The sequence below is a fragment of the Prionailurus viverrinus genome, chromosome D4 (assembly GCF_022837055.1).
Source record: "Prionailurus viverrinus isolate Anna chromosome D4, UM_Priviv_1.0, whole genome shotgun sequence".
NCBI classification, from domain to species: Eukaryota; Metazoa; Chordata; class Mammalia; order Carnivora; family Felidae; genus Prionailurus; species Prionailurus viverrinus.
The window spans coordinates 89484313-89498953 of record NC_062573.1 but is presented as its reverse complement, the minus strand read 5'-3'; the positions used below and the strand labels follow the sequence as shown (position 1 = coordinate 89498953).

Here is a 14641-nt window from a genome sequence, read left to right as displayed (position 1 = left end):
CCCTTCGCTCTGCCTCGCGCTGACCTTGGCACGGGATGGCAGCCATTCCTTCCGTTTCCCCCGGAACGCCCCGGACACAAGGCGGTTGAGCAGAGCCCTGAGGGTAACAGATGGGAAAGCTACTCTCAGCAAGAGCATACGCACCCCTGCGCCAGGGCTGTGCTTCCCAGGCCCCCATGTGGCCTCTCTTCCCTCTCCCCCCCTACCCCTCCCCGGCCCTTCCCTGTCCAGGTGCTTTTGCAAAACCGTGCTTCTCCTGGGTTTCTTGCTTCCCTCCTGTGTCCTGCCCTCCCCTCCCCGGCCAGCCTTGAGCCTCAGGTTTTCGCACCCAAAGAGTCTACTAGGATGTTCCCCTGCAGAAAAAAACCAGACCTCTGCTTCTGGCTTTTAAAATGACATCGTCCTTGACTGCTCTGTATTTATTGAACACTGACTGTGTGTCAGAGGACCTATGGGAAGGGCTGGGGCCACAGAGATAAATGGGCAGGTGCCGTCCTGCCCGGAATGACCAAGTTATCCTGTTCCTGGGCTCCGGTCCTAGCCCCGAGGACCTGGCTTCGGCTCGTCTTTCTCTGGTGACACCTGACGGACGCGCTGCGGGCTACCGCACGCGGCACCCCAGCGGACTCGGGGCACAGCCCCACACCGCCCCCTCCCAGCACACCACGGCAAAAACGCACACATACACACACACACACGCACACGCACACACGTCCGCTCCATGCTAATTGTCGCCTTTGATGGCAGCCTCTAGACTGTCATCACCACTCCGTGTTGACAAAGCATAAAAAATAAAAAGAAAGAAAGAAATCCACCCTGTCACTTGGACTCCCCTCCCACCCCCGCCCCCCCCCCACCCCCGCCGGGCTTGGCAGCCCCCACCCCCGCCCCCGCCTTTGTATTATAGGTTTATGTCAAGGTATGTTGGATTCTAAATTAAATGTCAGCCCACTGTACCTTTCTGGCTCCAGCCGCAGAAAATGAGGAGCCAGTGTTGGAGACCATCCAGTTGTTCAGCTCCCCGTGCCTAACCGAGAGGGGTGACAAGCCCATTGAATCACTGCACAGTAGCTTTCCATGCCACGGGAAGCCAAGATAAATTTATTTTTAATGATAAATGTGACTGTCAGAGTTAAGTTGAAACAGCTTTACGGCAAGATCCCGGTGCCCTCGGCAAGTGAGGGGCAGAGGCTGGGCAGATGAGGGCCAGGGGTCCCGACCTCCTGGCCAGGCAAGCCCCCAGGCCCCACGGAGCCAAGCCCATTTGACATTCCGCCCACGTCTGCAGAGCCGCTGCTGAGACTTCGCTGGATGTCTCAGGCCAGCTCCAGATGACGAAGAGGGCGGAAGCTAGTGACAGAGCAGGGCGGAGATCTGGGTTCCAGTTCTGGCCCCATCGGTTGCTGGGTGACCTTGACCAAGTTACTTAACCTCTCTGAGCTCCAGATGCCTCATCTGTAAAATGGGGGTGTTGGTTTTTGGTGAGGATTACATGAAATAAGGTATGCTGTTAATGACTGGGACTCATTCATTAAGCACAGGCGACACGCTTACTGAATGGCAGTTATTCATTATATCATCTTATGTAACTTCCCTGACTCGGTTTTCTCATCCATGAAATGGGGATTGCAAAAGCTCCCGTGTCTGAGAGTGGCGGTGGGTCCAGCACAGAGCCCAGTGTGGGGATGATGTTCAACGCGTTGCACCCAGTCTGAAGGCCAACACCCTGAATGCTGTCACCCAACGGTCCTGGTCACTTTCTTATCTCCTTCCTCGGTTCTCTTCCTGTCCATTCCTCCAAAGCCGGCATCATGACTCACCGCCCTGTCCCCACTCCCTGCTAAGGGAGGTGCCCTGCATCAGGTCCCCTATGCTCAATGCCCTCCATCAGATTATGGTGGGCACCTGACAGAGGGCAGCTGTTATTGGCCAGCTGGTAATCCACAGTTGACATGTCCTGGCTCCAAATGAGGAACAGGATGGATCACAGCCTTTCTCTCTGGAATTTAAACTAAAAATCCCAGGCAGGAGCTTTCTGTTCGTGGGGCCATCACATCCAGGTGGCCACGGGCAAAAAAAAAAAAAGAAGAAAAAAGTAGGACCGTGTAGAATTGGTGAGCCAGAGGGAGGAGGAGGGTAAGTGGATGCCCAAGGAGGGGGCAGGGATGCCGGGGAAGCCTTGGGTGTAAGCCAAGCACCCTGGGTTCCCAGGTTCCCGCTCTCCCGAGGTCCTGGCTGGTCCCCAGATAGCCTTGATCCCACGCCGGCCAGTTGGGAACACCTGCGATCTTCCCTGGGGCTGTGAGGACACCAGCCTTGTCAAAAGGGAAGGGTGGGGGCACTCTCCCCTCTGTGGGGCCGGCTTCGATTTTTCTTACGCGGATCTCGGGGTCAATGAACTGAGTGAGGGTGGCCCTCCCCTCTCCCCGAGACACCAAGTGTGTGAGGTGAATACAGCGTGTAAAGCACTGAGCAAATGGCTGCAGGCTCATGCCAGAGCTGCAGCAGGCCTGATTCTTCTCCTGGGGTGCCCAGGGGGTGGGTAGGCGAAGATCGACCTTGACACACGTCCTCACTGCACCCTCTCAAGGGCAGGAAAGCGAGGAGCCTGCTGTCCAGCAGGTGAGACCACCGGCAGCCAGCAGTGCCAGGAGGCGCCGCTAGGTGGCGCCCACTCACCTGTCCAACTGTCCTCCCGCGGGCCTGGGAGCGGATCTCCAGCCAGCATCCTCTGGCTTGCACCTGCCCACAGCCTATTGTCACTCTCCATTCTCTGTCTTTGCTGTAATGCCTTCTTCCCCAGCCTCCAGACATCCCGGCCTGCCAGGCCTGGCTCACGCCTCTCCTTCTTCAGGATGCATTCCCTGCCCCCTCAGAGCACGCGTTCCCAACCTCGGTTGACCCTCCGCACCGCCCTGGTCTCAGAGTCTCAGTTCAGGGTTCCCCCCTCCCCAGCAGGGTGCTCTTTTGTCTGCACGTAGACACATCTGGAGTTTACATCCTCTCCCCAAATCAGTGCCACAGACTTGCAGTCCCAGCCGTGTGCCTGCAAACTTCACAATTCCCCCACCAAGAAGGGGGAGGTCCTGATTTCTTTCCACGAGGAAACCAAGGCTACAGACGACAGGAAATCTGCCCAAGGTCGTAGCAGGAAAGTTTGAAATCTGCTCCGGTGATTCAAGGAGCCCTCTCTTAGAATTTCGCAATGAGCCCTTCCAAAGAGGGTGCTGTTAATCTTTCGGTACACATGGGGAAACTGAGGCTCAGAGAGGCGCAGTAGCTTGCCCCAGGCCACACAGCCAGGGTTCTGTGCTTTCCGCCACACCCCTCTGAGCAAGCCAGATGGCCCCCTCGTTCACCTGCCAATTCCTTTAACCCACAGGGAAGGGGGCGGAGGGGAAGAAGGGTGCAATCCGGAAAGAGCCTGGACTCCACACAGGTCCCGCGCCCCCCAGCCAGTGCTGTGGGATCCTCCCCAGCCACCCAGGCGGCCTCCCCGTGGGGGCGCAAACTGGGTGGGGCTGCAGGTGGGGCAGCCGGCAGCCCTGGGAGGCAGAGGAGGCTGCGCCAAACAGCTGGCGTGTTGCGAACCCAGCTGCTGGTGGGTGAGTGACAGTCGCTCAGACGGCATGGGGGGCACGGGGTCCCGGGGCTTCCGGGCTCAGGACGCGGCCACCGCGCGGGCTGGGCGCGGCCCCCACCCCCAGGCAGCTCGCGTTGCCTGTGCGGGGCTTGGAGAGGGGCCGGGAGAGGGACGAAGATGGGGCGACAGACTGGCAGCCGGTGGGGAAGAGACGAAGACGGTGCCAGGGAACAGCGTGGCGGGCCAAGGCTCCCCGGGAGCCGGAAAACAGCTCTGGGGAGAAGCGGGGGGCGGAAAATAGGGGTGTCTACTCTGAAGCTGGGGGAGCTGAAGGGATGGAAGAAAGGGGCGGGGGAGGGGCAGCCGGCGGGGCTCCCGCGGCGGCCTGGGGAGGGGGCGGCCCGCCGAGAACGCGGCGTCGGGCCGTGTGGGCGCCTCCCGGTCAGAAGCCACAATAGCATCTCGTTAACGGCGCAGATTAAGGACTTTGTCAATTACCTCCGAAGGCTGCGCCGGGCGGATTAAATGCTTTTAAAAGTGCTGCTGGTGGGAGGGGGCGACTGAGAAGCCCCCTCCCTGCACAAATCCCCACTCTCCGGAGCAGAGGAGGAGGCGGGGGCTGAGGCGGTGCGGGGCGCGCCTGGGAGACGCGGGCGATCCAGCGCGCTGAGCGGTTCCTACTGGGGACCGCGGCGCCGGCGGCTGTGGCGGCGCGGGGAGGCAGGATCCAGGGTCGCGGACTCTGGCCGGGGGCGCCCCCAGGCCGGCCTCTCTGGTGGGGACCCGGAGGGGAAGGTCCCAACGGCTTGTGACTCCAGGACGGGGCGCGCTTGCCGGATCGGAGTCCTCGGAGACCCGCAGGGGGCGCACTCCGGCCGGCCCCACCCCCTGCCCCGCCGGGGTCCCCGGGTGAGGCCTGCGCCCCGAGGGAGCGGGAGCAACGCGGCGCCGCGCCCGGGAGACGCCCGACGGCCCGGCGGGGACGCCCACTGGGCCCTCCCGGCGCCGCGCCCCCGGCGCACGGTGAGTTGGCGCGGGTCCCGCCGGGAGGAAGTTTGCGAGGAGGTGCCGTCGGGGTTTCCCAGGCCCCTCCCGGAGCCGGCTGGAGGCGGGCTGGAGGCGGGCTGCCCGCTGCGGTTTGCCGCCCTCCCGGCTGGCCCCAGGGGCCTGGGGCCGGTTCTGCCCCTTTATCTGGGCCTTTTCGGAGGTGGAGTTAACTATCGCAGGCCTCCGGGGTGTGTGTGTGTGTGTGTGTGTGTGTGTGTGTGTGTGTGCGCGCGCGCGTGTGTGTGTGTGTGTGTGTGTGTGTGTGACACAGAGAGGGAGGGAGGCCGGGGGAGCAATAAAAGGCAAAGAGAGTCCGAGACAAAAAAGACACGGAGATTGAGAAGGAAGGAGGGAGGAGGGAGAGGAGCGCGCAGGGGGAGGCGCGGGAGCGGAGAACGGGGACGGCGCGCAGCGCGAGCGGCGGGCGGGCGGGCTGGCGGGCGGGCTGCTCTCGCGCTCCCGCTCCCGCTGTCACCCGCGCATCCCCGCGCACCCCGTCCTCACCCGCGCACCCCCGCACACGCACCCCCGTTGGCCCGGGCCGCTTGGCGCGGGGCCCCGAGGCGGGGATCTGGCGGGCAGAACGCGCCCCGCGCCCGAGCCCGCGCCCACCTCGGCGTCTTTGCGCTCCGCAGCGGCGCGCCTCGCCGGGCGCCCCCGCCAGTCCTGCCGGAAGATGGTCAACGACCGGTGGAAGACCATGGGCGGCGCTTCCCAACTTGAGGACCGGCCGCGTGACAAGCCGCAGGTACACGCGGGCCCGGGGCGTGGGGACTTGGGGCCCGCGCGGTGGGCGAGGTGGTGGCCGCTCCGGCCGGCGGGGTGGGCGCCCAGCTCGAGGCTGGAGTTTGGGGTGCACCCCGCCGGGGTCGGGAGGCCTGGGGTGAGGCGGGCGCCCTCCTCTCCTCCTCCTCCAGAAGAGGCTTGAACTTGGGGTGCGGGGTGCGGACGGGGGCAGCACCCCCGCAGGAGCCGCGCGCTGTGGGAGAGGGCCCTCTTGCGCCGCCAACAGCCTCCCTGTGCGCGTGTGCAGAGGGGGTGAGAGACCTATAGTTCGCAGGGTGACCAGCCTTTTAGTTAACTGTGCGACCACAGACATCACACCCTCGCTGAGTGTGTTTCCACCCCTCGGCAATGGGCATCTTAATCACTTGCTAAATCTCCACCCTGGGCACCACCCTGTGCCAGGTGCCTGGCAGGGTGCCGATCCCCTGGATCTCCCCTGGACCCTTACACTTTAAACAGCTCTGTCCCCCCCCCTCCCCCATACAGTAAAGGATCGATAAATATTTGTCTTATGTGAGAAGCCTGGATATCATGATTCTCCAGTTTTAAGACAAGGAAAGCGAGGCTCAGAGAGGGTTGCTCCTGCCAGAGGCCGTGAGGCTCTGCTGAGATTTGAACCTGGGTCCGAGGTTCCACGTCTGTTCATTTGATCCTTCCTGCTGCGTCTCCAGGGGCAGTGGAGGGGGCAGGCTTGGAGGGTGCCCAGGGCTGTGCACTGGAAGGGGGTGGGGGTGAGGGCAGAGCTCCGGGGCTGGCCAGAGACGGGGCTGGAGATTCGGAGCTGAGCAGAGGGACAGCCCTGGGGCTGCCCCAGGTCGGGTTGCCAAGGGACTGGGGCAGGCAGGCAAGATGAGGGGGCCCCCCGCTCGCCAAGGAAAGGAAATAATAGGGCTGCCCATTTTAAATTTCAAATTTCTCCCAGACAGATGTCATTGGGGAAAGAGCTGTTTGTGTTCGCGATGGCAAGAAGGCGGTGGCAGGGGCGGGCCTTGCAGCCCCTCACTCTCCAGGGTTGCAGCCTGCTTGTTCTGTCCGGACTGACGGGGCCGTGGTGTGGGGGCCCAGCCCTCCACAGTTTGCAGAGCTCTTTCCCGACCAGCTGGCCAACCTCACTTCGTGCCGTAGCCTGGGGGTTAGGCAGAGATGCATATTCCCACGTCACAGGGTAACGTGGCTCAGAGAGGTCGAGGCACGGCCCAGATCACACAGCATGTTAGCAGGAGAACGAGGATTCGAACCTGGGCCTGGGTCTGACCCCAGCGCCTCCCGATGCCTTCCAGGTAGTCTGTTTCTTTGTGTCGGGCAGGTGCACCCCCGAGCCACTCTCAGGTGTCACTCTTCTGCTGAGATCTGACTTTTCACCCTCTTAGCAAGAGCAGTCTCATCTCCTAGACTCGCTCAAGGCCATCCCCAGCCTGACCCGTTCTCCTTTCCCGTTACCCCCTTACCAGGACTGACTGCTTGTCGTTGCCAAACTCCAGCCCCACACTAGGCTGAACATTTCCAAACCTTTGCAGGTCCCAGTAGCATTTAGCTTGGGGCGCTCAGCTGCCTTTGTCTCGCTGCCTTGCCCCGCCCCCCCCACCCCAGCCCCGGGTCCCTCCTCTATCAGGAGCTCCCCTTGGACGCGTGCTCCTTCCGGACCCCCGTCTCTACGTCTTCCCCTGGGCCCAGGCTCCTGCCCCTCCATGTAGCTCAGACTGGGAGCTTAGGGGTGTTGGCTGAACTGAAGTGCGTGAAGCCCTCAGCCAGGCGCTCTGGGTGAGGAGTCAGCAGGTGCCGCTGTGTCTCAAGGGGAAGGGGGGACTCCTGGGGGATCTGTTTGAAATGTGCCTTCAAGGCCTCCTCCCTCTGCTGCTGCCTGGGGGCACATATTCCAGCTGCCCCAGCCAGAGCCCCCGCCGCCGTCTGCCCCTTGGCATCAGAGGCCGCTGAGAGCTTGTGGCCCCAGGGGCCTGGGCCAACATCAAACACCGCCTCCTTTCCCCCCTCCCTTGGTGACCTGGCATGTAGACCTAAGCACAGTGACCGAGCCTGTGCGAGCCCCAGCCTCATTTGAAGCTTCAGGTAAGAGGCAAGCCCGCTTCGTTAGAGTTGTCCCTTCTCCCCCCGGAGCACGAAGGGGCTTTCCCACCCTTGGGGCGGGAGGTGACGGTGGAACATTTGCCAGAGTTTGGAGTCTGTCAGATGAAAGGATCTAGGAATAGACACGGTTCTCCTCTCCTGGAGCGTGGGGCAGGAAGTCCCCCTGTGACCTGCTCCTCCTGGGCGGGGTTGGGGCGGGGCGGTGGGGGGTGGGGGGAGCCTTGTTTCTCAGCAGCCCTGGGGTCACGCCACCCCAAACTTCTCGCAACATTGCAGAAAGAAAAAGAACTTCTCATCGGGAAGTTCTTCCCGATGTCTAACCTAAACCCTGCGGCATTTAATTCACTCCGTGGCTATTTCTGGAGTCTCCGCCTCGGCTGGGATGCACGGCTGCGAGCCGGTGCCCCCAGGAAGCTTACTTAGGGTCTCACGAGGGAAGCAAAAAAAAAAAACACACCCCAAAAAACAAACCCTCACCAGTCAGGGACTGTCACAAGGCACCATAAAGAAAAGCAACTGTCTTCTTGTTCCCTGGGGCTTGGGTAGAGGTCATGTGTTAGGCAGGGGCTGGGAGACAAGGAGGGTGACGTAAGGGAAGAAGGGGCCCACGGGGGTGACAAGCCAAGGACTCCCTTCTGTCACTTTCCGTGCCCTCCTCCGGGCCGCCCCCCGCCCCAGCCCCACAGAGCTCACCATCTAGCCCAGCGGGGTGGCTGTGACCCGAAGGCAGGGTGGGAGTGAAGAACCACCTCCCAGAGGAGGGGACAGTTAAGCTGAACGGTATTTGCCACATCCGTCCTGGAGGGAGACCAAGGTGTGTTGGGAGCCAGGAAAGGAACCAGCAGGTGCAGAGCTGGGCAGGGCAGGATGGGGGAGGGGAGCCTGCAGGTGCCCTAGGCCGGAGGGCCCAGCGGGACCTGCCCTGGGGGCCTCTATAGCTCTAGGGGGGTTCTAAGCAGGACCTTCGGGAAGGGTCCTTTGCGGCCTCGTGGGGAACGGGTTGGCAGCGCCTGGAGGCCAGCGGGGAGACCGTCACAGTGATTTCGAGGCGGATGACGGGCTTAGACCGGGGCAGGGCTGGGGGCGCAGGGACAGAGCCGGGTGGCTGCCTGGGTGGCGGTGGGGCGGAAGGGGTCCGGTGAGGCACCGGCTTTGGAGGGGTGGAGGCCGAGTTGGTGCAGGGGATCTCCAGAGGGCTCAGGTTAGGGGTGGGGACAGAACCTGGTTTGGTGTCAGTGGGCCAGGTGGGCCATCAGGAGGCCAGGGGCTGTGGGGGGTGGGGAACAGACCCTCACGGGAAGCGTATGGAGACCCCCCTCTGCCCCCCCCTCAGATGGACCCAGAGTCGAGCTCCTCTGAGGAGTAGCAAAGGTTGGGGAGCTTGGAGCCCCCAGGAGGGGTGGACTTGGGCCGCTCTCCAGGCCCTGCCCCTCTGTCCCCTTCGGCCACTCCCCCAGGACCTTGCAAATGGCCAGAGGCTTCCGATGGTCCTCAGCATGGGGTGCCTTAAAGCCGAAGAACCGGCCCCTCGTTCTAGGGGGTCTCTGGGACACCCCAACCCCATCCTGCCTTTGGCTGGGGTGCTCGTAGGAGACGGGGGGGGCTGTGCATTTGGATCCCACCTCGCCTGTCCTCCCCTGGAGGGACATTTTTCTTCTTCCCACTTTGATACTGGGAGCCCAGTCTCTGTCTACCGCGGGGGCACCGGCTCCCTGAGCAAACGAGGAAGAAGACCGGGGGGTGGGGAACGGGGAGCCGGGGGGGGGGCGGGCTGGGCACGTTGGGCTAGCAGGGCATCGAGCCAGCGCATCCCTTCCTCTTGAGCCCTCTTTTCCTCCGCCAGACCCCATGGCCGCCTCTGGAGGCTGGGGACACAGAGGAGGCAGCGGGGAAAGACGCCAGCCCTCAACTGAGGCACCTCTGGGGTTTCTTACCTCCTGCCTCCCCTCGGCCACGGGGAGCCAGCCCTGGGGGCCACGCAGGGGACGAAGCCACGTCCCTCCAGCTGGGGGCTCACGTAAGCGGTTAGTGGCAGAGTGGACCTCGAACCCGGGGCTCCTGGCACCTCTCACGCCCACCGCCTGGGATACCTTCCCAGCGTCCGCCCTCCTTGCCAGGGGAGGCGGGGGCCTGTGTGCCCGGACCCCGGGGTGTGCACCCGGCTCTGCCACGGCCGAAGGCTGATAAAGCAGCCCCGGCCCCGTGGCCTGCTCTTTGCGCCCGGAGCCCCCCTTCTTATCTCGAGCAGATTTCTTTTCGAGACACGTAAACAGCAGCCTATAAAAACGAAAAGTACTTCGTGTTTAAGGTGATCTCAGAAGACTAATTCTCCTCTGCTGAGTGGCCTGTTTCATCTCCAACTCCGTCATCCCCCTGCCCCTGGGGGGACCCCATGTGGCTTTCTCGAGCCTCTTCCTCCTCTGCACCCTCCGTCTTCCCTCCAGGGACTGGGGGCTTGGGTGGAAGCAGGTGCGAGAGACGGCGAGGGTCCCGGAGACACCGGGGTGGGTGGGGGCGGATGCGGCTGGCCACTTTGCCTTGCCGGCCGGGGACCTTAATGCCATTCAGTTGGAGGACGTCGTTCAGAGCTGCTTGGGGCAAGGTGTCTCCCGGTGGACTCCGGGAGGGACCTGATTGCTGACACAGAGCTTTGTCTCACAAACCCCACACTCCAGACTCTGGCAAGAACGTTGTGGGAAGACGTAGCCTCGGCCCGGAGGGTGTGATTCCAGTCACCGGCCCTGGGCTCAAATGCTGGCCCTCCCGCTCGCCTCCCGTGTGTCCTCAGCTCGGGCTCTTCTGCCCTCTGAGCTCTTCCCCGTGAATCCAGCCAGAGAAGGGGGCGTTAGGACGTTTCTGGGGTGGGAACACGGCTGGTGCTCGAGGCCTGGAGGTGCTAACTTGGTGCCCGCCCATCTGCAAGGCCCTGACCTACAGGTGACCGGGGGATTGGAGCAGCCTGGAGGTCGCCTTCGTTCCGTGCCCAGCCAGGAGAGGGGGCACACGGGGTCAGAGGGGGCCTTGCCCCGGGGTCTGGGGCTCAGCGTGAAGGTCATGAGCCCCGAAGCACAGTGGATCCCGGGGCCTTCACATCCTCCCCCTTTCGAGCACGGTCACCGAGAAATGGCCTGGCCCATCTGTTTTTCCTCCCATCCATGTGACAAGCGGCCGCTCTGTGCCGGGTGGGGGGAGGCGAGAGCAGGCCCGGCCCCGGGGGGGCTCTGGTGGTCCAGCCCAAGTCTCCAGGCTCCTGGGGACACCCAGTGAGTGGATGTTTGCATGAGTACACGAATGAATTCAAAGGTGATGACTGTGGGTCTTGATAAGCACCCCCCTCCCCCGGGGGGGGTGGGGGGAAGGAAGGGGCGTGGGAACACGGAGGAAGAGCATCTCCAAAACTAGATTGGGGGTGGTGGAGGGCTGGGGAAACAGTCAAGGAAGGCTTCCCGGAAGAGGTGGCCATCTAGCTGAGCCCTGAAGGAAGAGAGGGAGTTGGGTCGGCGGAAGAGGAGCAGGGGCCGTGGGCGCCTCGGGCTGAGGGACCAGCCTATGCAAAGCTGATGTAGCGGGGGTGGGAGGGGTGGGGGGGGGCTAAGGTGTTCAGGTCCGGCTGGAGCAAGCGGTCGAGATGTGTGGAGCCCAGCACGGAGGTGCCGTCCTGGGGCCCCGGGCAGATGTGGGGAGAGGAGTCCTGGGGGTGTCACCCCCGCAGGGACGGGCTAAGGAATTCTCTCCCTCACCTCGACCACAACACGGCACCCTTCCTTGGGCGGGGGGGGGGGGTCTGCCCGTCCGCCTGTGCCGCACCCCTGACCCCACCCTCCTCTGGTGCCAAGCAGCAGATCCAGGAGTCACCCGTGGCATTTGAGTGCGTGCAAAAGAAGCTCTTTGCTGGATAGTACTTTCCAGTAAAGAGCAAAGTATAAGAGGAATTGCTGCTTTAGGCGCCACCGTGGGGAGCCTTCAATTACACCTACAGGAACCCCCCCCCCGCCCCGCCCCGCCCCGCGTCGGAGGTGTGAAAATGTGCAAAAACTAGAAGGTGCACCCTAGCATCAGTGACAGAGAGAAGTAACACTTTGGGAGGAAAATAAACAACCCAACACCCCCAGATGCTCCGCGCACACCGATCGCCAGGCAATAAAAGCTGCTAATATTTATTGGACGCGCGCAACGCGCCGGGCATGGTGCCAGGGGGTTCACATACTAACTCGCTTAAAGATGCATCGCGAATACAGAAAGTTGAACGCGCGGCGGGCGGGAAACTCAGGGGTCGAAGGTGCCTGGCCCTGAGAGGAGGCAGGAGGCCGGGGGACGGGGAGGGGGGGCGGGGGGGGCGGTTCTAGCCTGAGCTTGCCTCTGAGGTGCTGTGTGACCCTCTGGGCCTCGCTTTCCCCACGTGTCACGCTCCCCGGCCGCCCCCTTTGGGGAAGTGAGGGATCTGGCCCGTGCGTCTGGGTGCGCGGTGCCTGCTTTACTGATGAGCGGCCCCTGTGTTCTAGCTTCCTTTGTCCCCAGCCCCCACGGGGTCCCGAGCCCACTTTGTACCTCCTCCGCCTTTTCCCGCTTTGGGGCACAACTGCCCCAACCCTCGCCTCCTTCAAGGGGGGGAGACGATCCCCCTCTCCAGGGTCCCCAGGGCTGTTCTGCCTGTTGGCCCGCTCTGCGGAGACTGGGGGGGGGGGGGGAGGGAGGGGAGGTGCTGGGCCGGTCACCCTGCGCCCCCGGGACTCGTGCACGGCGGCCTCGGAGGCTGGCCTGCACGGGGGACTCGGGATGTGGGTGCTCCAGGTCGAAAGGGACCTTTAGTGACGGGCACTCATTCCGCTGTGACAGTGTGACAATTCTCGTTGCTGTCACCGTTACAGCTGTCTCTTCCTGAGTCTGCACGGCAGACACCCACGTGTGGGGCAGGGCGTGTCATTATTGCCTCCACTTTACAGGTGAGGACGCGCAGACTCGGCGAGGTGAGGTCCCTCAGCCAAGGTTCCCCCCTCCCCACCCCCCACCGGAAATGGCAGCCCCGGGGGCCTGAGGCCGTGGGAGCCTTTGGCCGCAGCCCTTACCGACCCAGGAGGGCTCCAGGGGGGAGGTGGGCCTGCCCCGTGCAGGCCACGCGGAGCAGGGCAGGGGCAGCGAGGGGAAGGGTGCCTCTGTCTCCATCGGTCTCTGTGCCTCTCTGCCTCAGTTTCTCTTTTCGTCCTCTCCATCTCTGGCTCCCTGCATCTCTCACTCACTCGCTCTTGCTGTATTGTTGGTCCCTGTCTGTCTGTCTCCCCTCCGGGCTTCTGTCTGTCATCTCTGCCTTTCTCTCCCCCGTCCCCGAGAAGAAGGGGAATCCTGAGTCTCGTCCAGGCCTCGCAAAGGCCAGAGGCCCCGTCCTGAGGCTGCCCGCCCCCCCCCCCCTCACTGGGCAGAGCTGGAAGCCCAGCTCTGCCCCTGATGCCACCCCTTCTCTCTCCTGTCCGTCTGTCTGTCCGTCTCTGTGTCTGTGTGCGCGGGGCCGGCCCGCAGTGGCCAAGCTGCGGCTACGTGCTGTGCACGGTGCTGCTCTCGCTGGCGGTGCTGCTGGCCGTGGCCGTCACGGGCGCCGTGCTCTTCCTGAACCACACCCACGTGCCAGGCACGGCGCCCCCGCCCGTCGTCAGCACCGGGCCCGCAGGTGCCAACAGCGCCCTGGTCACCGTGGAGAGGGCCGACAGCTCGCGCCTCAGCATTCTCATCGACCCGCGCTGCCCCGACCTCGCCGACGGCTTCGCCCGCCTGGAGGGCGCCCAGGCCTCCCTGCTGCAGGCCCTGGCGGAGCTTCAGGCCCAGCCGAGGCTGGCGGGCGAGCGGGAGCGGGAGCTTCTGGACACGCTGGTGGACCAGCTGCCCCGGCTGCTGGCCCGGGCCTCCGAGCTGCAGGCGGAGTGTGTGGGGCTGAGGAAGGGCCTCGGCGTGCTGGGCCAGGGGCTCGGCGCCCTGCAGAGCGAGCAGGGCCGCCTCATCCAGGTAAGGGGCCGGGTCTGCACCCGGGGTCCTGGGAGGGGGCTGGGGTGGCTGCCGCTGTGTCCCCCCCCCCCCCCAGTGCCGCCGCCTGACGTCCGCGGCCTCGCTTCATCCCCAAGGGCCCCGGGAGCTGGTCCCACCTGCCGTCCAGCAAATGAGCCTCAGGGAAGGGGCTCCTTCGTCCGAGGCCACACAGCTAGAGGCACCAGGGTTCAACCCATTTCCTACGCGCTGTCCAGGTGGCCCTGGGCGTTTGTGTAGCACCCTGTGGCATGTGAGAGTCCGGTCAAGTCCAGGGCTCGGGGGGCTTCCCAGGTGCGCCGGTGCAGGTGGGGCAGGCCCTTCCCCCCAATGGGTAGTGAATGGAGGTTCAAGGTCACGTGGCTGGTCAGTGGCAAGCCCTCTGCCCAGCTGGGCCTCGTGGCCGGAGAGAGCTGTACCCCCTGCCCAGCGCCCTGTCCCCCATTCATTGCCATCTGATGCTCCCAGCTTTCCAGGGAAGGAGGGACCAGCTGCTGGAGTTCCCACCGGACCCTTAGCCTGTCCCCACCGCCCCTGCCCCTCCCCCACGTCCCCTCCACACCCGAGTCAGGTCCCAGCAAACACCCGGTAGCTCTGGGGGCAGAGTTTCCAACACTGACCGCACCTGAAGCACCGGCAAGAACTTCCCCTCCTAGATCCCCTCATAGGATCAGGGCTTAGGGCCATCTCATTGGTTTTCCACCATTTTCCAGAAAAGAAAACTAAGACCCGGAAAGGGACAGTGATTTGTCCAGGGTACAGTGGCCAAGTCAGGCCCGGCCTCTGGCCTCCTGATGCCCCGCCCACCCTCCGGCTTTGTACCCCGTCACCCCTGTGACTCAGGTCCTTAGGGACTAGGAGGCAAGCCCCACCCTGCCACGGATCCCAGCCCCTTCCCGACCCCCGGGATGCCCAGGCATTTGCTCGCCCTGCAGCTCATGAGCAATAGGTCTTTTCCCTCCTCTGAAGGCCGCAGCTGGAGGAATTATAGCCCTTGTCGTCCTGTTTGGGTGACTGATGGGAAGGCACTTCCCCCTCCCAGGGTGGGGTGGGAGGTAGGGTGTTCAGCCGCCCCCTCTATCAATCTGGGTCTCCTCAATCTGGAGAGACCTCCAGATTTTCTGGGTG

At 63.7% G+C, this 14641-nt stretch overlaps 1 protein-coding gene across 2 annotated transcripts in view; it reads left to right on the top strand.

Moving 5' to 3' along the window:
• The first annotated feature begins 5305 nt into the window (after positions 1–5305).
• The window catches only part of FIBCD1 (fibrinogen C domain containing 1), a 30796-nt gene continuing 21460 nt past the window's right edge, over positions 5306–14641 (top strand). The window contains exons 1-3 of one of the 2 annotated variants that reach the window (XM_047830529.1): positions 5306–5378; positions 12370–12444; positions 13016–13495. In XM_047830529.1, the coding sequence (XP_047686485.1) occupies positions 5307–5378; positions 12370–12444; positions 13016–13495 (627 nt within the window). In that variant the 5' untranslated portion in view covers position 5306. The remainder of the gene's footprint in view (positions 5379–12369; positions 12445–13015; positions 13496–14641) is intronic. The other variant, XM_047830530.1, reaches the window with a different exon arrangement.